This window comes from Coregonus clupeaformis, unplaced genomic scaffold (genome assembly GCF_020615455.1).
Source record: "Coregonus clupeaformis isolate EN_2021a unplaced genomic scaffold, ASM2061545v1 scaf0010, whole genome shotgun sequence".
NCBI lineage: Eukaryota > Metazoa > Chordata > Actinopteri > Salmoniformes > Salmonidae > Coregonus > Coregonus clupeaformis.
Genome location: NW_025533465.1, coordinates 234,306 through 257,965, shown reverse-complemented (window position 1 = coordinate 257,965; position 23,660 = coordinate 234,306). Strand labels below are relative to the sequence as shown.

At 43.6% G+C, this 23,660-nt stretch overlaps 1 protein-coding gene and 1 pseudogene across 1 annotated transcript; one reads left to right on the top strand and one right to left on the bottom strand.

Annotated features, from left to right (window-relative positions):
* Positions 1-23,660, top strand: part of LOC121551767 — a 67,748-nt pseudogene that overhangs the window by 19,899 nt on the left and 24,189 nt on the right.
* Positions 2,743-22,999, bottom strand: LOC121551061 (acyl-coenzyme A thioesterase 1). The gene is made up of 4 exons (XM_041863589.1): positions 21,885-22,999; positions 20,047-20,252; positions 18,794-19,186; positions 2,743-5,405 (listed from the first exon to the last, which is right to left on the bottom strand). The coding sequence occupies exons 1-4, from the start codon at positions 22,417-22,419 to the stop codon at positions 5,193-5,195; spliced, it is 1,347 nt and encodes a 448-aa protein (XP_041719523.1). The 5' UTR covers positions 22,420-22,999; the 3' UTR covers positions 2,743-5,192.

Sequence of the window (23,660 nt, the reverse complement as noted above, 5' to 3'; positions counted from 1 at the left end):
AGCTTGACCAAAATTAAATGTGTTGACGTCATATGATCACCCCTGTACACGTGAACTTTTTCTCCAACAAGATTTCTCATATTCCTCCTGTTCTTTTTTCCTTCCCCTTGTCTGCTTTCTTTATGTCCGCAGTCACGATGGTTATGGCCTGTTTTGTTACAGTATTTACACGGGGCCTCACACTCTCTTGCAAAGTGCCCTCCCTTGTTACAGTTAAAGCACTTATTCCCTCCCCCATAGGCCTTACTCTTTCCTGCCCTATCTCCTCTCTCTCCTGGGTCTCTACCACTACCAACTATTTCGCCTAGTGTGGCTATTAAATACTTCGCTCCCTTCTGTTCTTTTCTTGCTCGGTCCTGTCTATTATTCTGCTTACTAGCTCTAAGTTTTCTGAGTTCCCATCCTAACACTTCCCCCTCTTTCTTATCTTTCCTGGTCTCCCCCCTTTGCTCCGTCCATCTTTAGGCGGCCTGTGACTTTCCACAGTATAGCTTTCAGCAGTTTCTAGATTCCCCCTTACTATGGAATGTTGGCCTCCAACAGTTTCTACCCATCTCCCCTGTTATTGGTTTTACTTTCTTATAACTAAAACAGTTCACACATTTATACAGTATTTGGGGTGAAATCCTTTAGTCATTACCTTAGAAATACAAATTCATCTATCAGCTTCTGGAACAGCTGGCGAAGAGACTACTTGCTGGATCTATTCTATACTTATGAAACACATTCCAGACACTGGCTCTTGCCATCACTGATTTGACAGAGAAATATCACCTAGATTGGATAGCCAGCTTCAGCTATCACCTATGCTAGCTAGCTGCTGTCAGCTTGGCTAAACACAAGGTAAGCGCAGGCTTTAGCCTACAGATAGAACTGAATTAGCTGACCATCTTGAGATTGATCCCAACCAGAAGCCATGGATTACAGGCAACATCCGCACTGAGCTAAAGGCTAGAGCTGCCGCTTTCAAGGAGCGGGACACTAATCCGGACGCTTATAAGAAATCCCACTATGCCCTCAGATGAACCATCAAACAGGCAAAGCATCAATACAGGAGTAAGATTGAATCCTACTACACCGGCTCCAACGCTCGTCGGATGTGGCAGGGCTTCAAAACAATTACGGACTACAAAAGGGAAACCCAGCCGCGAGCTGCTCATCACTAAGCTAAGGACCCTGGGACTAAATATCTCCCTCTGCAACTGGATCCTGGACTTTGACGCGCCGCCCCCAGGTGGTAAGGGTAGGGAACAACACATATGCCACGCTGATCCTCAACACCGGGGCCCCTCAGTTGTGCATGCTTAGTCCCCTCCTGTACTCCCCGTTCACCCACGACTGCGTGGCCAAGCACGACTCCAACACCATCATTAAGTTTGCTGACGACACAACAATGGTAGGCCTGATCACTGACAACGATGAGACAGCCTACAGGGAGGAGGTCAGAGACCTGGCAGTGTGGTGCCAGGACAACAACCTCTTCCTCAATGTGAGCAAGACAAAGGAGCTGTTCGTGGACTACAGGAAAAGGAGGGCCGAATAGGCCCCCATTAACATCGACAAGGTTGTAGTGGAGCGAGTTGAGAGTTTCAAGTTCCTTGGGGTCCACATCACCAACAAACTATAAATGGTACAAACACACCAAGAAAGTAATGAAGAGGGCACAACAACACCTTTTCCCCCTCAGGAGACTGAAAAGATATGGCATGGGTCCCCAGATTCTCAAAAAGTTATACAGCTGTACCACCGGTTGCATCACCGCCTGGTATGGCAACTGCTCGGTATCCGACCGTAACGCGCTACAGAGGGTAGTGCGTACTGCCCAGTACATAACTGGGGCCAAGCTTCCTGCCATCCAGGACTTAAATACTAGGCGGTGTCAGTATAAAAATTGTCAAAGACTCCAGTCACCCAAGTCATAGACTGTTCTCTCTGCTACCGCAAGGCAAGCGGTACCGGAGCGCCAAGTCTAGGTCCAAAAGGCTCCTTAACAGCTTCTATCCCCAAGCCATAAAACTGCTGAACAAGTAATCAAATGGCCACCCGGACTATTTACATTGTACCCCCCCTTTGATTTTACACTGCTGCTACTCGCTGTTTATTATCTATGCATAGTCACTTTACCCCTACCTACATGTACAAATTACCTCGACTAACCTGTACCCCCACACATTGACTAGGTACCGGTAACCCCTCTATATAGCCTTGTTATTGTTATGTAATTTTATTGTTTACTTAGAATGTTTTTATTTTACTTTATTATATTTATTAAATAACTATTTATTGAACTGCATTGTTGGTTAAGGGCTTGTAAGTAAGCATTTCACAGTAAGGTCTACACCTGTTGTATTCAGCGCATGTGACAAATAACATTTGATTTGATAGCGAGTCAGTCAGGAAGGGAGAAGTCCTCAACTTCAAAACGTTGTTCTCCATAGCAAAGCTAGCTTACCTTGCTGTACTAACTACTGCACTTGTTTGTTGTGATTGAATGGCAAAGGCACACCCAAGAAACACCCACATTAAACCACACCCCCAAGACAACTCGTTTGCCTTCGGTCATGGCCCGCTAGCATTTCTTAAACGCATACTTCGGGATTTTGGCAATGAGGCACTTTATCTACTTCCCCAGAGTCCGATGAACTTGTGGATACCATTTTTATGTCTCTGTGTCCAGTATGAAGGAAGTTAGAGGTAGTTTTGTGAGCCAATGCTAACTAGCTTTAGCGCAATGACTGGAAGTCTATGGGTATCTACTAGCATGAAAACGAGGCCAAATCAGGAAGTGCAGTTGACCTTTAAAATAAAAAAATGTCTCTCTGCTGTCAAGACAGGGGCCAGTAAAATGCTTTGCCCGTGAGGTGGGGTGGGCCCCCCAACCAAATCTCGCTTCCGCTTAGGGCCCCCAAAAGGCTAGGGTATAATGCATTTAGTTAAGAGAGTTAAGTAGTTTAACTGCACAAATTGATTGATCCCACAAATTAGTTGACTGCATGTGTGGGTATGGATGTACGTATGCAGACCCACGAGTCACTGCAGTTCCTCATGAGGAGTTCAGATTTTTTGTGACCCCCACCTCCATCAAAGTTGCCCATTCCTGGTATAGAAGCTACAGTATCAACTGCTCTGCTGTGCTTATTATAGTCTATGGTGGGCCTGTGCGTAAAATATTAAATGGCATATCTCATGACCCGCTGCCCTGTTTTACCCAACTCTGAAACTAACCTAAAATCTTTTCAAATAATGCTGTCATATAAAGCAAGGTAAATAACAAGTCAAATAAGCACTAGGCCACAAACGTGAGCCAGAAGATTAGTCAGCCCACACTGGAGGTGGAAATTACACTCCTGGCCACTCCCAGCTTGGGTGTCATGTGCAACGGACATACAGGACCAGCCCGAGCCTACAGGTCTACGGTTTTTAGATAAGGATAAATGGGTTCATGGTGGGCCTATAAAAACATAGCATTTTAAAGAGAAACAAGTGCCCACGGGAAATAGGCCTATGGGAGTTTTTTTTTATGCTCTGGAGTTGAATATTACCGGTATATCCAGAGACCAAAAACCTGGTGGAATCATCTAACCCCCTGGCACCTGAAGCCCCAATGAGCTCCCAAGTCTAGTCGCAAATTATCATTCCACTCATTAGCTGAGTTGTTTACAAGAAAACTGACAAACACTGTAGCTAGCTAGCAAGCCATCCTTGGCAACAATGTAAATTGCGAATATAGAGGCCTTTTTCATTTAAGTAAAATGAAAGTTAGAGGGGGAAAAAGTATGTCTATAGTGAAAAGCCTACAAGGGGAATGTCCTCTGTGTGGACAAGATTTCATATTGTAGTGGACAAAGATTAGAAGAACGTTGGCGCGTCCAAATGCAGGCTACTGTGCAACTCGCTATTCAGGTAGGATGCAATTTTGGAATTTTTAATTTTCATATTAATGTCCTCTGTGTGGACAAGATTTAATATTGTACTGGACAAAGATTAGAAGAACGTTGGCGCGTCCAAATGCAGGCTACTGTGCAACTCGCTATTCAGGTAGGATGCAATTTTGGAATTTTTAATTTTCATATTTATATTAATTAGTTTTATCATTAGCCTATTATTGTATATGGCTATTATTGTAGGCCTATTTATTAATCTAAACCAGTTCTTTAAATATGTAAAATGTGTTTTGTATAATTCCGTTGAGACATTTTCGTTGGCTAATTTAAGTTCGATCTGTGTGTGCTTCATATTTAGTTTAAAATAGGTTAAAAGTGGGCCTGTTGTAAAATAAATATTATTAGCCTATTGCTGTCATTTGTTGGGTACGGTAGGCACTAGCTTTTGTTGGTAATTGCTTCGCAAGTGTTTTGTTTAATTCTGTTGAGACATTTTCTTTGGCCAAATTATGTTTCAAATGTATAATGGTGTGTTTGCGCAATATAATAGCCTGCTCATATTTTCCTCTGTAAACAATGACTTGACTTACTTTTGATATTACCCTAATAAAGTTTAGAAGCTTTGTGAAGGTCTGGTGTGGCCATTAGGCCTATTAAGCTTTAGCTGCTGCAGGCCTATGATATAGAAGGATGTTTTAGGCCTACCAGAGTTACTCCTATAAAAAATATAATGCTTATCTTTATAAAAAATATTCTGATTGAAAATGAATGAATAAGCCTCCTTCTGTACACCTATATCTTGCAGACGCTGTAGCCATCTGACAAATGCATGGCGGTATCGTAGCACGCCACCGGCATATCTCCTCTCTCCGTCTCAGGGGAGATATTAATATAATTAATTAAATATTAATATCATACAGTGGACGTCTAAGCCTATAGGCATATGCATGCAATGCCCTGATGCATTTAGTGCTCAAATTTCCAACAGCTGAAACGTGAGGTGGACAATTATTGTTTTAGGAAAGTAAAAACCAATAAATCAATAGGCCATACATTTTTGCTTACACTACACATCTAACACACTGAAATAAGTGTTTTTGTCATTTGTTATAGGCTGTTTTTAAGGACAATTAAATGTGGCTCATTTGGCCAATAGGCTATCCCTCGTTTATTGATGGCGCTGGCATCGTCAGGTCGGCAGTTTATTGCCCTCTTTCTTTTTAGAATGCATATGGATGTCTGGTAAATTTCTAAAATGTCTGTTAAATTAAAATCTTCCCGGCTATGTTGTCCGGTGCCAGATCTAGTTTATAAGGTATCTTTCTGAGCAGTGTTGTTTCCGTCCAGGTGTTTCCTGAAGAACTCCTGGACCCTCCTCCACAGGTCCAGCTGAGCCTGATGGTGGGCTTTAGCCTCTCCCCCAAACACCACCACTCTAGCCACCGCGGGGTGGAAGCCAGACGGGCAGTGGGGCATGTAGGGTACCTCCAGGAAGTGCCCCGCCCTGGGGTACATCAACACCTGGAGGTGAAAGGAAAAGAGGAAAGAACATCAACCAACGCCAAGTTAAGGTGCAGTCAGAAAACATAGAAACATTAAGAATGACGGACACAACTGTCGCTTGATAACAACAATTATCTGTTTGTGAAACAGCACAGTTTAAACATATACGGCAAATATAAATAAAAACTGGAAGGTCTTCAATGACGATGGGAAGGGTTGAGGGTAGCTGAAGGATGGGTATAAAAACAAACAAAAGATAACTATTGTAAAATATACTGTGTCCGTCAGATGTATATAGTATGTATAAGCTGGAAGTACAGTGCAGTCGGAAAGTATTCAGTACCCCTTCCCCTTTTTCCACTTTATTACTTTACAGCCTTATTCTAAAATTGATTAAATGTTTTTTTATTTTCATAAAATCTACACACATTACCCCAATGACAAAGCGAAAACAGGTTAATGTTTTGCAAATGTATAAAATAAAAATAAAAAACTTATTTACATAAGTATTCAGACTGCTATGAGACTCGAAATTGAGCTCAGGTGCATCCGGTTTCCATTGATCATCATTGAGATGTTTCTACAACTTGGAGTCCACCTGTGGTAAATTCAATTGATTGGACATGATTTGGAAAGGCACACACCTGTCAACATAAGGTCCCACAGTAGACAGTGCATGTCAGAGCAAAAACCAAAAGGCAGAGGACAAAGTCTACTTCTGGAGAAACCCTGACAAGAAAAGTCCTGCTCCTCCTCTCCATGACAGACGCAGGAGGGGGGCCGCTAACTTCTATCCACTCCCGTCTGACCAACGCTCTACAACTAGTGCCTCATCCACTTCCAGTGCCAGTTTTTTATCCAACGAGAGACTGGGCCGACGGAAGCGCGGAGGTGGCCGCGGTCACTCATACCAACGAGATGCCGTACACGACGGGGTAAGAAGAAACGACTACCAGAGGCAGAGGGGACAGTTCACACGGTCCCAGAACCCACAGGACTGAGTGTCTTTAATTTATTAAGCAAGATATTGAGTCCTGCCCATGTTTCCTTGCTTAATAAAGGGTTATCTTTTGTACCTACAACTCAGTGCAACGATTTTGATGTTAAGGTAGACATGTTTAAGTTTTTTAGAAACATCCGTTTAAGGGAATACTTTAGCTCCCCTAATCGTGATATTTCAACTGAACATGTAGGCGGCTCACCTGCACATACTCCTTTCAGAAGTAAGAGTTATTTTGTACCTCCAGCCAATCGCAAATCACTCTATTGAGACATATTGCAGACTCGTTGAAAAATATGTTGGTAATCTCCTTAAGAACAAACATGAGTACATATCTTGTCAAAATTTACCCAAGGATGAAAAATAAGCTTTGCTAGATTTACAATCCAATACGTCAGTTTTTACCCGCCCTGCTGATATGTGTGGGTCGGTTGTACTCATGGATAGGACAGTTTATGTAAATGAGTGTCACAGACAACTGCTTTTACAAGAAACTCAGAAGTGACCCCACTTCCTAATTTCAGAACAATATCTTTACTGGCCTAGGTATTTAAGTTCTGGTCAAAAAAACAAAAAAGAACAAGATTTTTTGGCTATTCAACACCCTAAAATTACAACTTTCTATACTTTGCCGAAATTACACAAGACTGTTACAAAACCTCCAGGGCGCCCTATTGTAGCGGGCATTGATGCAGTAACATCCCCTTTATCAACCTTTGTTGACTTTTTTATTAGACCTCTCGCAGAACAGCTCCCCTCCTTTGTAAAGGACACCAGCAGTATGACCTCTATTATTGAATCTCTTGATCCTCTCCCTGATAATACCTTGCTTGTTACTTTTGATGTTGAGTCGTTATATACAAATATTCCACACGAGGGCGGTATTGAAGCCATGGAACATTTTCTTCTGCAACGTGACCCAAATGAACTACCTTCCAGTGCATGCATTATAACATTGGCTGAAATAGTACTCACACACAACTACTTCATGTTTCTAAATTATTTATTTATTCAGACGAAGGGTACTGCTATGGGATCCCCTATGGCTCCTAACTATGCTAATTTGTATGTGGGTTACATTGAGAGTCTATTTTCAATCCTCTCAAATGTTTTCTTGCCTAACATTACTATTTGGAAACGGTACATTGATGATATTTTTGTTCTATGGAGGGGTGATTTAAAACAGCTCCAGGCATTCCATGCTTTTCTTAACTCTTGTTCTGAGCACCTGAGATTTACTATGCAATCGGACACACGTCAAATCAGTTTCCTTGATCTTCTGATTTTGTGTGAGGAGAATGTTCTATACACTGATCTTTACAGGAAACCTACTGATCGTAACAGTTTGAGGGATGATAGTTGTCACCCGCTTCCCTTGAAAAACAGTTTGCCCTACAGCCAATTCTGTTGAATCAAAATAATTTGTAAAAAACAATCTGATTTCAACCGAAATATGGCTGCGACGCAAAGAAAATTCAAGGAGAGGGGGTACAAAAATGGTCAGATTAATACTGCCATTCAGAAAATTCAAAACAAATCGAGACTTGACCTCTTTCAGGGACAGTCTCGCAAAAAGAAGCATTCTTGCATTCTAACTACACGCTATTCAAAGTGCTCTGAACAAATTAAGGGAATCGTTCAAACATTGGCACATTCTAAGATCCGATGACAGTATTGGTAATGTGTTTTCGGACCCTCCATTGGTTGTATTCTCGCGGGGCAGAAGCCTCAGATCAATTGGTAAACTCGGATTTACCACCCCTAAATATCCCTGCACAACGTCTATTATCGCTTCTACCAGATGGAAACTACAAGTGTAACGGCTGCGCTCAATGCAATGGCACTTACAAATGTATATCCTTTAAAAACACCCCCAAACAGGGAAACAGATCCCAATCAAAGGTGTCATTACGTGCTCCACTAAGGCAGTTATTTATTTTATAACTTGTCCTTGTGGTAGACATGTGGGTAAAACAAAGCTCGAATTAAAAGTACGAATCTCGGAGCATCGTAGCACCATTAGGTGCAAAAACTCAAAATAGCCAGTCGCTGCCCACTTTTTGGAAGCGAACCACTCGATTTCGTCCCTACGTTATATCGGCATCGAACATGTCACCCTCCCTAGGAGAGGGGGTGACCTCAACAACTTATTGTTAAAACGAGAGGCTACCTGGATCTTTAATTTAAAGACCCTTGCTCCCTTCAGTCTCAACGTAGACTTTGATTTGAAGCCATTCTTGTGATTATTGTGATTTTGCTATTCATTGTAAATGTTTGTGGGCCTATGTAGCCAAGTTGTATCTATGATCGTATGCTATCCATGTTTTTTGTATGTTCTGTTTATCTGTGAATTAACCAATGCTATTAGGCCACACCCTGCCATGATTACAGACACCTGCGTGTGTCCTTTGACACTATATAAACTAGTGACCCGAAGTGTTTGTCATTATACCCTGATGAAGACAGCTTGTCTGTCGAAACGTTGGTTATTAGGATATTAAATAATTGCATCTGAGCTCCTAGAGTGTGCGGCTTCCCTTTTCTTTTTCAAGTGTTTTACTCCGTTAGCCAGCACCTCGCCTAAATAGGTGTGCGTTTCTTTCGCCTCTAGAGCAAAAACCAAGCCATGAGGTCGAAGGAATTGTCCGTAGAGCTCCGAGACAGGATTGTGTCAGGCACAGATCTGGGGAAGGGTACCAAAACATTTATCCAGCATTGAAGGTCCCCAAGAACACAGTGGCCTCCATCATTCTTAAATGGAAGAAGTTTGGAACCACCAAGACTCTTCCTAGAGCTGGCCGCCCAGCCAAACTGAGCAATCGGGGGAGAAGGGCCTTGGTCAGGGAGGTCACCAAGAACCTGATGGTCACTCTGACAGAGCTCCAGAGTTCCTCTGTGGAGATGGGAGAACCTTCCAGAAGGACAACCATCTCTGCAGCACTCCACCAATCAGGCCTTTGTGGTAGAGTGGCCAGACGGAAGCCACTCCTCAGTAAAAGGCACATACAGCCCACTTGGAGTTTGCCAAAAGGCACCTAAAGGACTCTCAGACCATGAGAAACAAGATTCTCAGGTATGATGAAACCAACATTGAATACTTTCCCCTCAATGCCAAGTGTCACGTCTGGAGGAAACCTGGCACCATCCCTACGGTGAAGCATGGTGGTGGCAGCATCATGCTGTGGGGATGTTTTTCAGCGGCAAGGACTGGGAGACTAGTCAGGATCGAGGGAAAGATGAACGGAGCAAAGTACAGTGCGATCCTTGATGAAAACCTGATCCAGAGCACTCAGGACCTCAGACTGGGGCGAAGGTTCACCTTCCAACAAGACAACGACCCTAAGCACACAGCCAAGACAATGCAAGAGTGGCTTCGGGACAAGTCTCAATGTCCTTGAGAGGCCCAGCCAGAACCCGGACTTGAACCCGATCGAACATCTCTGGAGAGACCTGAAAATACCTGTGCAGCAACGATCCCTATCCAACCGGACAGTGCTTGAGAAGATCTGCACAGAAGAATCTGAGAAACTCCCCAAATACAGGTGTGCCAAGCTTGTAGCGTCATACCCAAGAAGACTCGAGGCTGTAATATGAAAACATATGTAAATTTCAGTTTTTTATTTTTAATACATTTGCAAAAATTTCTTAAAACCTGTTTTTGCTTTGTCATTATGGGGAAGAAGTTTGGAACCACCAAGACTCTTCCTAGAGCTGGCCGCCCGGCCAAACTGAGCAATCGGGGGTGTGTAGATTGATGAGAAAAAAACTATTGAATCAATTTTAGAATAAGGCTGTAACATAACACGTGGAAAAAGTCAAGGGGTGCGAATACTTTCCGAATGCACTGTATGTATATTTGTGGCCGTTTCAGCACCAACTGATAGATTTAAAAATACTCTGATCTTGTAGATTAAGGCACATTTTAGGGTTAGGAAAGTTTGTATGAATAAAAATCAAAACTGGTTGGGAGAGTCTTTACGCACTAAATATATTGATCAATAAAAAAAGTGGTTTGAGTCATCCTGAAAGTTGTCATATTCAAGTTCAATCTATGAAATATTGGAAGGTGAAAAAAGTGTACAATAGGGGTTGAACACTTTTACATTCATGTGGATGCTACCATGATTACGGATAATGATGAATGAATCTTGAATAATGATGAGTGAGAAAGTTAGACGCACAAACATTATAACCCCAAGACATGCTAACCTCTCACCATTACAATAACAGGAAGTTATTGTATGATTATTTCAATGATTGTACTGAGTTACAGTTCATAAGGAAATCAATCAATTGAAATAAATTCATTAGGCCCTAATCTATGGATTTCACATGACTGGGAATACAGATATGCATCTGGGCGTGGAACAGAAAAACCAGTCAGTATCTGGTGTGAGCACCATTTGCCTCATGCAGTGCGACACATCTCCTTTGCAGAGAGTTGATCAGGCTGTTGATTGTGGCCTGTGGAATGTTGTCTCACTCCTCTTCAACGGCTGTGCGAAGTTGCTGGATATTGGCGGGAACTGGAACACTCTGTCGTACACGTCAATCCAGAGCATCCTAAACATGCTCAATGGGTGACATGTCTGGTGAGTATGCAGGCCATGGAAGAACTGGGACATTTTCAGCTTCCAGGAACTGTGTACAGATCCTTGCGACATGGGGCTATGCATTATCAAGCTGAAACATGAGGTGATGGCGGTGAATGAATGGCACGACAATCGTCACGTTATCTCTGTGCATTGAAATTGCCATGGATAAAATGCAATTGTGTTCGTTGTCCGTAGCTTATGCCGGCCCATACCATAACCCCCCCCCCGCCACCATGGGGCACTCTGTTCACAACGTTGACATCAGCAAACCGCTCACCTAAATGACGCCATACACGCTGTCTGCCATCTGCCCGGTACAGTTGAAACCAGGATTAATCCGTGAAGAGCACACTTCTCCAGCGTGCCAGTGGCCATCGAAGGTGAGCATTTGCCCACTGAAGTCAGTTACGACGCCAAACTGCAGTCAGGTAAAGACCCTGGTGAGGACAACGAGCATGCAGATTAACTTCCCTGAGATGGTTTCAGACAGTTTGTGTAGAAATTCTCCGGTTGTGCAAACCCACAGTTTCATCAGCTGTCCGGGTGGCTGGTCTCAGATGATCCCGCAGGTGAAGAAGGCAGATGTAGAGGTCCTGGGCTGGCGTGGTTACAAGTGGTCTGCGGTTGTCAGCCCGGTTGGACGTACTGCCAAATTCTTAAAAACGACGGAGGCGGCTTATAGTAGAGAAATGAACATTACATTCTCTGGCAACAGCTCTGGTGGACATTGCTGCAGTCAGCATGCCAATTGCACGCTCCCTCAACTTGAGACATATGCGGCATTGTGTTGTGTGACAAAACTGCACGTTAGAGTGGCCTTTTGTCCCAAGCAGAAGGTGCACCTGTGTAATGATCATGCTGTTTAATCATCTTCTTGATATGCCACACCTGTCAGGTGGAAGGATTATGTTGGCAAAGGAGAAATTCTCACTAAGATGTAAACAAAATTTGAGAGAAATAAGCTTTTTTTGTATATGGAACATTTCTGGGATCTTTTACTTCAGCTCATGAAACATGGGACCAACACTTTACATGTTGTGTTTATGTTTTTGTTTAGTATAGAAGTGTTTAGAAACTTAAAAAATTAAGTAGAAGCTTTTTCCACCTAGAACCGGCAGATATGCACGGCCGTATTCATGGTTTCCTCGTGCATAAAGGTGGTGAAACTATGAGGGAATTATTCAAGGTCAAAATACGGTGCAATGGTAGACACCTCCGCCACACCATTTATTTCAGCTCCACCTCAAACTAATAGTGGGTGAATAGCATGCTATTCTCCTGATTAAGTTCAAGGTCAGAATATGCATAGAGAGAAAATTATGTTCCATTTACGGGCGCTTAACTCGGGTCGGAATCGGGGCCTTAGAGACTTATCCAGGAAAACTCAGTTAATTGCTGCCAAAGGTGTTTCTAACACAGTGGTCACCAAACAGTCGATCTCCAAGGCATTCCTAGTCGATCGCAAAACATTTTCTATAATAAACCCAAAGATCAAGCCTTGCATTCCTGCCTTTTTCTGACTTGCGCTGTTGGCAGTAGGTGCACTTGATTAAGCTGCCCTGCGCACCGGGTAGACGAAGTGTTTCCACAGTGGTGTAAAGTACTTAAGTAAAAATACTTTAACGTACTACTTAACTCTGTACATTACTATTTCTATTTTTTACAACTTTTACTTCACTACATTCCTAAAGAAAATTTACTTTTTACTCCATACATTTTCCCATACACCCAAAAGTATTCATTACATTTTGAATGCTTAGCAGGACAGGAAAATTGTCAAATTCACACCCTTTAAGAGAACATCCCTGGTCATCCCTACTGCCTTGGATCTGGGGGACTTAATAAACAAACGCTTCATTTATAAAATTATATCTGAGTAAAAATGGTGCCGTCTGGTTTGCTTAATATAAGGAATTTGAAATTATACTTTTACTTTTGATACTTAAGTATATTTTAGTAATTACATTTACTTTTGATACTTAAGTATATTTAAAAACCAAATACTTTTACTCAAGAGCATCTGCTAAATGACTAAAATGTAAATGTAGTATTTTACTGGGTGACTTTCACTTTTACTTGAGTCATTTTCTATTAAAAGGTATCTTTACTTTTACTCAAGTATGACAATTAGGTACTTTTTCCACCAGTTTTTCCATTTTAACCACTTCAAGTGTCTGAAGCTACACACTCTACCTACTCGGCATGCCCAGAGAGCAAATCAAGTGCACCTATAGGCCTACCGCTAGCCAATCGGATTGCTCAGATCACTGTGTCTGCTGCTTCCTCAAGCGCACAGCAAAGTAAGTTGATTCTGTGATATTAAAACTTCTGAAGAGAGAGGCTGTCAAAGAATAGAGCAAAGAGCTGCTGATTTTATGAGTGAGTTCATGTTTAAGTTTTTATAAGCCATGAAATGTGCTTCTCCACTCACGCTGAAACCAGCACTGCAGCTTCGATGAATGATTAGCAAAGTGTATCAATAGGCTTGCGTTATTATTAGCAGCTGTGTGTTGTTTTCACTTTCTCTATTTATAGGAGTAACAACATGAATTTGTGAATGAGACAGAAATAATCTAATCAAATTTTATTTGCCACATGCGCCGAATACAACAGGTGTAGACATTACAGTGAAATGCTTACTTACAGCCATTAACCAACAATGCAGTTTTTAAGAAGAAAAAAAGAAAGTGTTAAGTAAAAAACTGATAAGTAAAAAATAGCAAATAATTAAAGAGCAGCAGTAAAATAAGATAACAGTAGGGAGGCTATATACAGGGGGTACCGGTACAGAGTCAATGTGCGGGGGCACCGGTTAGTCGAGGTAATTGAGGTAATATGTACAGTGGGAAGAACAAGTATTTGATACACTGCCGATTTTGCAGGTTTTCCTACTTACAAAGCATGTAGAGGTCTGTAATTTTTATCATAGGTACACTTCAATAAAATGCAAATTAATTACTTAAATCATACAATGTGATTTTCTGGATTTTTGTTTTAGATTCCGTCTCTCACAGTTGAAGTGTACCTATGATAAAAAGTACAGACCTCTACATTCTTTGTAAGTAGGAAAACCTGCAAAATCAGCAGTGTATCAAATACTTGTTCTCCCCACTGTACATGTGGGTAGAGTTAAAGTGACTATGCATAAATAGGGGTGGGGTGGCAATGCAAATAGTCCGGGTTGCCATGATTAGCTGTTCAGGAGTCTTATGGCTTGGGGGTAGAAGCTGTTAAGAAGCCTTTTGGACCTACACTTGGCGCTCCGGTACTGCTTGCCGTGCGGTAGCAGAAAGAACAGTCTATGACTACTGTGGCTGGAGTCTTTGATAATTTTTAGGGCCTTCCTCTGACACTGCCTGGTATAGAGGTCCTGGGTGGCAGGAAGCTTGGCACCAGTGAAGTACTGGGCCGTACGCACTACCCTCTGTAGTGCCTTGCGGTCGGAGGCCAAGCAGTTGCCATACCAGGCGGTGATGCAACCAGTCAGGATGCTCTCGATGGTGCAGCTGTAGAACTTTGAGGATCTGAGGACCCATGCCAAATATTTTCAGTCTCCTGAGGGGGAATAGGCTTTGTTGTGCCCTCTTCACGATTGTCTTGGTGTGTTTGGACCATTATAGTTTGTTGGTGATGTGGACACCAAGGAACTTGAAGCTCTCAACCGGTTCCACTACAGCCCCGTTGATGAGAATGGGGGCGTGCTCAGTCCTCTTTTTTCCCACTGTAGTCCACAATCATCTTTGTCTTGATCACGCTGAGGGAGAGGCTGTTATCCTGGCACCACACGGCCAGGTCTCTGACCTCCTCCCTATAGGCTGTCTCATCGTTGTCGGTGATCAGGCCTACCACTGTTGTGTCGTCGGCAAACTTAATGATGGTGTTGGAGTCGTGCCTGGCCATGCAGTCATGGGTGAACAGGGAGTACAGGAGGGGACTGAGCACGCACTCCTGAGGGGCCCCCGTGTTGAGGATCAGCGTGGCAGATGTGTTGTTACCTACCCTAACTACCTGGGGGCGGCCCGTCAGGAAGTCCAGGATCCAGTTGCAGAGGGAGGGGTTTAGTCCCAGGGTCCTTAGCTTAGTGATGAGCTTTGAGGGCACTGTGGTGTTGAACGCTGAGCTGTAGTCAATGAATAGCATTCTCACGGTGTTCCTCTTGTCCAGGTGGGAAAGGGCAGTGTGGAGTGCAATAGAGATTGTATCATCTGCAGATCTGTTGGGGCGGTATGCAAATTGGAGTGGATCTAGGGTTTCTGGGATAATGGTGTTGATGTGAGCCATGACCAGCCTTTCAAAGCACTTCATGGCTACTGACGTGAGTGCTACGGGTCGGTAGTCATTTAGGCAGGTTATCTTAGTGTTCTTGGGCACAGGGACTATGGTGGTCTGCTTGAAAAATGTTGGTATTACAGACTCAGTCAGGGACAAGTTGAAAATGTCAGTGAAGACACTTGCCAGTTGGTCAGCGCATGCTCGGAGTACACGTCCTGGTAATCTGTCTGGCCCTGCGGCCTTGTGAATGTTGACCTGCTTAAAAGTCTTACTCACATAGGCTACGGAGAGCGTGATTACATAGTCATCCGGAACAGCTGATGGTCTCATGCATGCTTCAGTGTTGCTTGCCTCGAAGCGAGCATAGAAGAGATTTAGCTCGTCTGGTAAGCTTGTGTCACTGGGGATCTCGCGGCTGTGCTTCCCTTTGTAGTCTGTAATAGTTTTCAAGCCCTGCCACATCCGACGAGCGTCAGAGCCGGTGTAGTACGATTCAATCTTAGTCCTGTATTGACTCTTTGCCTGTTTGATGGTTCGTCAGCGGGCATAGCGGGATTTCTTATAAGTGTCCGGGTTAGAGTCCCGCTCCTCTACCCTTTAGCTCAGTGCGGATGTTGCCTGTAATCCATGGCTTCTGGTTGGGGTATGTACGTACAGTCACTGTGGGGACGACGTCATCGATGCACTTATTGATGAAGCCAGTGACTGATGTGGTGTACTCCTCAATGCTAGCGGAAGAATCCCGGAACATATTCCAGTCTGTGCTAGCAAAACAGTCCTGTAGCTTAGCATCTGCGTCATCTGACCACTTCCTTATTAACAGAGTCACTGGTGCTTCCCGCTTTAGTTTTTGCTTATAAGCAGGAGGATAGAGTTATGGTCAGATTTGCCAAATGGAGGGCGTGGGAGAGCTTTGTACACGTCTGTGTGTGGAGTAAAGGTGGTCTAGAGTTTTTTTTTCCTCTGGTTGCACATTTAACATGCTGGTAGAAATTAGGTAGAACGGATTTAAGTTTCCCTGCATTAAAGTCCCCGGCCACTAGGAGCGCTGCCTCTGGATGAGCGTTTTCCTGTTGACTTATGGCATACAGCTCATTGAGTGCAATCTCAGTGTCAGCATCGGTTTGTGGTGGTAAATAGACAGCTACAAAAAATATAAATGGTAAATAGAGTGGTCTACAGCTTATCATGAGATACTCTACCTCAGGCGAGCAAAACCTTGAGACCTCCTTAGTATTAGATTTTATGCACCAGCCGTTGTTTACAAAAATACACAGACCGCCGTCCCTTGTCTTACTGGAGTCAGCCGTTCTATCCTGCCGATGTAGCGTATATCCCGCCAGCTGTATGTTATCCATGTCGTCATTCAACCACGACTCAGTGAAACATAAGATATTACCGTTTTTAATGTCCCGTTGGTAGGATAACCTTAATCTTAGGTCTTCCAATTTATTTTCAAATGATTGAACATTGGCTAATAGGATTGATGGAAGAGGCAGTTTACTCGCTCGCCGTCGGATCCTTACAAGGTACCCCGACCTACGTCCACGATATCTCTGTCTCATGCAAATGATGGGGATTTGGGACTCGATATCCTTCGCGTCCGACTCGTTGAAGAAAAAATCTTCGTCCAATACGAGGTGAGTAATCGCTGTCCTGATATCCAGAAGCGCTTTTTGGTTATAAGAGACGGTGGCAGAAACATGTACAGAATAAATTACAAATAACGCGAAAAAACACACATAATAGCACAATTGGTTAGAGGGCTGTAAAACAGCAGCCATCTTCTCCGGCGCCACTTCTGGGGGGATCACACTCGTCGGACCGTCCATCAGCTCTCCCCCCTCTGCTAAGACTGACCAAAAAGGGGACATAGTCTTCGAGCTGATGGAAAAACTCAAGTCACACTGCTGAGGGACGGTCCGACTGTGAGATCCGGACCCTCTGATGCTCTCCCTCCACTGAGACTGACCATCAGATGCAGGCACCTTCAGTCCAGTAAAATAAAGAAAGCAAATTATTTCAACGTATGCTCACTCAGCTGTGCCTCACAAGTAAAACAACAAATGATGATCTATTACCAGTGTGCTCATATACCCTTGTTTTGAAATATAATTTTTAAATGTTCTGAGAAGAACAACATTGGCAGGGAAATTCAAGCATAGCCCAATATGCAGTGATAATGTATTGGGCCTATAGCCTACAGCACAAATAACTGTTTTTAATAGGTTAATGTTGCATAGCCTTATGTTTAAGTCATGTGAGCGGTAGATCTCAGCCTGCATTTTGACTAAGAAAGTGATCTCGGCTCAAAAAAGGTTGGTGACCACTGTTCTAACATGAATTGACTCGGGTGAGAATAATTATGTAAATTAGATATCTGTATTTCATTTTCAATAAATTTGCAAAAGTTTCTAAAAACATGTGTATCCAGAGAGTCAATCCAGAGCATTCTAAACATGCTCAATGGGTGACATGTCTAGTGTCTAGGCCATGGAAGAGCTGGGACAAAGGCCTTGAGGCCGGTACGTAAAGCTTGACAAAGAGAAGTGATACTAGCAAGAGCAGTGTGCGAGTTTCTTTTATCTCAGGCTTTAACACAACAAAATGTAGAAAAAGTCAAGGGATATAAATACTTTCTGAAGGCATTGTATGTATGGAAGGTTTCGTTCAAATCAAAAAGGGGTACTGTCAAAAGGTGAATAAAAATGGATTTACCCCTATGCAAAGCACTCTGTCACTCAGAAACTTCTTTCAGTGTCTGCCTGCCAGCTAGTTTTCTAGGCTAGTTAAGAATACTATAGTTATCACGTTTCACATTGGATTTAGTAAGACGTGTTTTGAATTCTGGTGCGGCTGCACACACAAGCTTGTTAGCTAGCTCTGGTCCAGGGTGTTGAGCTAGCCTCGGCATTGAGCCAACTATGACATTCAAAGTTCCTCCATTTTAGCCACTCCTCCGTAGGCATTTAGCTAGTATATAATTCAGTGATTTAATTATAAGCCTACTACAAATATCCTAGACACATTAAAATGCAGGTCATATCAAGATGCCCAGCGCTTCAAGCCAAGCCTCCTCCATGTCCACCGCTCTCTCTCACCATCTCCCTACGCTGCAAAATTTCAGTCGCATCTCGCGCCCAACACTTGTCTGTCATCAAGCATGTAAACAACTAGCTTGGCCGGTCCATAGAAAGCTGCTCTATCTGCAGATTCTGCCCTGATTGGTGGAGTAATTTAATAAGCTAAATGAAAAATTTCGATTTCACAAATTAAAAGGTACCGAAAGGAATTCTATTAAACCAGTTATTTTTTCTGGTTTGAACCGGTTCAGAACTTTATTATGTTGGTCGGAACAATGGAACAGAACAAAATAAATAGTGGTTCTGTTCAGAACGAAACTATTGGGAAAATAATTTCAGTTCCAACCCCTGCTATTGAGTGCAGGCAGTTTTGAGGCTGAAACATCATGTGTTTAATCTAGTCCTTGATTACATTTTTTGCTAACAAAATGTTTACGTTCAGGTTTATTTCCTTACCTCAAAGTTCTCTTTCCCATGATGCCTCAGCCGGGCGGCGGCCTGTTGGGCGAAGAGACAGCTGTTCCAATTCCTGTCGTCCTCAGAGGCGGCGAAGAGGAATCTAGAACTGGAACGTTCTATTGGGATCACAGAACCGCGGTTCCCCTCAGTCTCTGGGTCCGGTAAGGCGTCTCGGATGTCGAGGAGGCCGGACGGTGAGATGGTGATGTTCTCTACAATAGGCGTGACCGAAGGGATGACGAGGTCTTTGTAGTGCAGTGGCGCCACCGTATTAGCATTGCTGCCGTTGATACAGGCTGTGGCTGAGATGCCAGAGAGAAAAGAGGCCATGGACAGAGCCAGGTCCCCACTCTTAGAGATGGACAGGATTCCTATTCCTGGACCCTGGACCTAGAGGAAGAGAGTAAAAAAAAAAAAAAAAAAAATGTTTTATTGTCACAGGGGTTAAAGCAAAAAAAATACCATGACTGAAACTTAAGTCTATCTCAGATCGATTGTCTGGGGCCAAGTTAACCTCCCCTTTAATGTAGGAAGTCATGACCATCATGCTTTTTGGAAAGAGGATCATTTTGTTAATGTATTAAACTGCGGTTTTGACCAATTTCAGTCCCCTTGCTTAGGGTCCGGGATCCTCCTCGGGAGAATTTCTATGTAGAAGGACTGAGAAGCTCAGTTCTGGTGACTTTTGAAAAGTATATTCTACTAAAAAAATGCAGTTTGTAAAACATGTGAGTCCAAAATCACAGATGTATTGCAATGAAATTGGCATAAAACACTTAACCATTGCCTTGAGGACTCAAAACCCAAAATTAGGGACTTGTGACTTGACCTGAGCTGTGGAACTTGGGACTTTACTTTAGACTTGTCCATTATTACTTGGGACTTGACTCGAGACTCAAAGGTTAAGACTTGCAAAATTGTCACTTGGTCTCATCTCTGTTAGGTGGTCCCTGATGAATTTGCTAACACAAATGGGGTCCCGGCCCTAAAAAGGTTTGAGAACCCCTGGAGTAGAGCAAACAGCAGCCACTAGATGGTAGCATTTACACAGCTAACTAAATATTGACGCATAGTGAGAGAAACCTCAAGGTGACATTTTCTTCCCATGGAGCAAATGGCCCACATTCACAATGTGTCTCAGAGTTAAGAGTGCTGGACATTATATGGACATGAGGAACCTGTTCCTAGATCAGCACTCCTAGTCTCAGATGTTTTATGAATATGGGCACTTATCTTTTTCCTCCACTAACCTGTGGCTGTTGCCTCAGGAAAGTGATGGCCTCTTCAAAGTACTCCAGATCAAAGTATTTAGGCACGGTTTTGGGCAGGTCCTGGAAGCCAGAGTAGGCCAGAGCCAGAACCACAAAGCCTTTGTTAGCCAGCAGACTTGCCCGGACCTCTGATATACCTCCACCCAGAGTATACACATCCAGTACACCGGGGAATGGACCCTGCCCTGTGAAGATGGGGGAATAAAAGAGGAATAGGAGAGAGAGAACAACAAGAGAAATGTAGGACTGTTACTGTTTTGTCACTCACTGCAGGTGGAGATGGTTTCTGGCCTACCTTTATAAAACCCATGCAATGCAAAGTAGGCTTTGTTATCTAATGCAAAGGCCTAGTGCCTCGATCTCATCGACAGCGTCATTGCATTTTGGTACACCAGAAGTTCATTCATTTCCAATGGAACGCTGCGTTTGCCTTGCAGCATTGCGTTGCAGAGGCAGTGCGTTATGTTTACATTTTTACATTTACATCATTTAGCAGACGCTCTTATCCAGAGCGACTTACAAATTGGTGCATTCAACTTATGATAGCCAGTAGGACAACCACTTTTTATTTTTTAAGGGGGGTGGGGGAAGAAGGATTACTTTATACTATTCCAGGTATTCCTTAAAGAGGTAGGGTTTCAAGTGTCTCCGGAAGGTGGTCAGTGACTTGACTGGGCTGAGCAGGAACTGTGCTTCCGTAGAGGTAGGGGAGCTAACAGGCCAGAGGTGGATGAACGTAGTGCCCTCGTTTGGGTGTAGGGTCTGATCAGAGCCTGAAGGTAAGGAGGTGCCGTTCCCCTCACAGCTCCGTAGGCAAGCACCATGGTCTTGTAGTAGATGCGAGCAGCAACTGGAAGCCAGTGGAGTGTGCGGAGGAGCGGGGTGACATGAGAGAACTTGGGAAGGTTGAACACCAGACAGGCTGCAGCGTTCTGGATAAGTTGTAGGGGTTTAATGGCACAGGCAGGGAGCCCAGCCAACAGCGAGTTGCAGTAATCCAGACGGGAGATGACAAGTGCCTGGATTAGGACCTGTGCCGCTTTCTGTGTAAGGTAGGGTCGTACTCTGCGAATGTTGTAGAGCATGAACCTGCAGGATCGGGTCACCGCTTTGATGTTAGCAGAGAACGACAGGGTGTTGTCCAGGGTCACGCCAAGGTTCTTTGCACTCTGGGAGGAGGACACAATGGGGTTGTCAACCGTGATGGCGAAATCATGGAGCGGGCAGTCCTTCCCTGGGAGGAAGAGCAGCTCCGTCTTGCCGAGGTTCAGCTTGAGGTGGTGATCCGACATCCACACTGATATGTCTGCCAGACACGCAGAGATGCGATTCGCCACCTGGTTATCAGAAGGGGGAAAGGAGAAAAATAATTGTGTGTCGTCTGCGTAGCAATGATAGGAGAGACCATGTGAGGATATGTGTGGTGCATACGTTGGATTTATCGAACGTATGAGTCAAACTGTATGCGTAGACGGCTTGACAGAAATGGTAGCAGAAGGTGAATGTTTAACTTTTGTTGCACACATATCCAGATTATGCTGCGTACCATTTTGCACAATGACGCTGTCCGTGTGATCAAGGCATAAGCCTATAGGCCTTCTAAACTGTAATTTGTGTTTTTCTTAGGAGAGCTCACACAACATATTCAGACACTTTTCAATCATCAATATAGGCCTTTGCTTAAAAAGGTATGTGTAGGCCTACAGTACATACAATCAATGGATTTCCATTTCCTTAGAACATTGTTTCTTAAACCTGGTCCTGTGCACCCAAAAATATAATTTCCCAATTCAGAGCATTTTGAATCGCCTACTAACCGGGTGGTAGAAAAAGGACTCCCCGAATTCTCCCTTTGTTCAAGGCCAACGGTATTCTCCTTACCCCTTCCGTCATGAACCGCCTCTCGTTGGTCTCTGTGGCCAAGAGCTCACCTGTGTCCCCATGCAACACTTCTATGTCAACCATCATTGAACCCAACACATTTTTTTTAAACAGTTTGCTGTGTGGAGTCTCGGCCGCCATGGCCCAAAACAAGCCCATGGATTCAACTCCCGTGTAACTGCCGCCCAGAGATGGAGAGCGGCACAGGTCCACCTGTCCGCTAGGATCTGCAGCGACCAAAGCGGAAGCGCTGAAGGTGACCCCTTTATCATCCCTGAGTTTGGACCTCAACTCTACTTTCTGGTGCGGAGAAAGTCCATCTACCTTCACGTGCACCGGTTCGTCGAAGAAACAGCGAGGGCTGGGGAGAAGCCGGACGCAAACCTGTTGCGAATTCGACCTCAGTGTTGTTTGAAACCGTATAAACCATGTTTTTGAGAGAACTTCCCGGTAAGCCCGTTGGCGCAACATGACCCCAGATAGAACAAGGAGGCAGATGTTTCACCGGATGTATAAATCGGAAGCATCCGGTTGAAATTTCCACTCGGTTTTGACTAGATGGATACAGCGTTTGTCATAGTTGACTTTTCGTAGGTTAGGAGAATTAACATAGCAGGTTAGGATACTTAGGTTAAGGTTAGGGGTAAGCTAATATGCACTTTTGACGTTCATTTTACAAAAGTTGCCACATCTTCGCTATATCTCTTCTGTTCTAGCGATGACTTTTCCACTCCCCACCAAATATGGCGAAGTATCCTTGGCCGTGTTCGAGAGCATCAAAACGACAGCAGGCGACTGCCGGATCTACAAATCACCTTGCATCATAAATAAGGACTCTTTATAATTTGTAGGTCAGTCAGTCACAATGGTACATTGCGGTTTTGATCCTCTCGAACATGGTCATTGTCTTACGTCAGATCGCATCACTCCTACGCGACGCTCGTCCTTCAACCGATCTTGGGGTCATGGCTAGAGGGTATCCAGCTTTTGTCACATTAACGTCCGATTTGACTTTTCGTAGCAGTTTAGGAGAATTTACGCAGCAGGTTAGGAAAATGTACGACGCAGGTTAGGATAATTAGGTTAAGGTTAGGAAAAGGGTTGGGGTTAGCTAAAATGATAAAAAGTTCGGCTTTTGACGTTAACTTGACAAAAGCTGTCTCTCTTCTAGCCATGACCCGATCTTGGTCTGTTTCGCGATCATGGCTAGAAGGAATCAAGCTTTTGTAAAATTTACATTTTAGTTAACCCTAACCCTTTTCCTAACCTAAACCTAATTATCCTAACCTGCTACGTTAATTCTCCTAACCGGCAGAATATATCTATATCGTCAGCTAATACAGGACTAGTAAAGGCCAAGTGCACTACTTTTGTGAACAAATTTAAACTAAATGTATTGGAGTGTTTACCAGCATTTGTAACTTGAGTCTGAGCTGATAATGCAAGTGGAATATACAAATGCTTGATAGATGTTTTCCAGTTTCTTGAAATACTTTGTAAATGCAACTTATTTCTATGTGAAAAATTAAATGCTCTATTCATTCCTTTTTCTAGACCCTCTTATCCAGAGAAACTTACAGTAGTGAGTGCATACATTTTCATACTTTTTCGTACTGGTCCCCCATGGGAATCAAACCCACAATCCTAGCATTGCAAGCACCATGCTCTACCAACTGAGCCCCATCATCACATCACCAGTGGTGGAAAAAAGT

Coding starts and splice junctions, on each gene's coding strand:
- LOC121551061 (XM_041863589.1), bottom strand. CDS start 22,419: ATGTTGCGCCAACGGGCTTACCGGGAAGTTCTCTCAAAAACATGGTTT. Junction 20,253..21,884: donor AGTCCTTTTTCTACCACCCG/GTTAGTAGGCGA, acceptor CCATCTTCACAG/GGCAGGGTCCATTCCCCGGT. Junction 19,187..20,046: donor TCCTGAGGCAACAGCCACAG/GTTAGTGGAGGA, acceptor CTCTTCCTCTAG/GTCCAGGGTCCAGGAATAGG.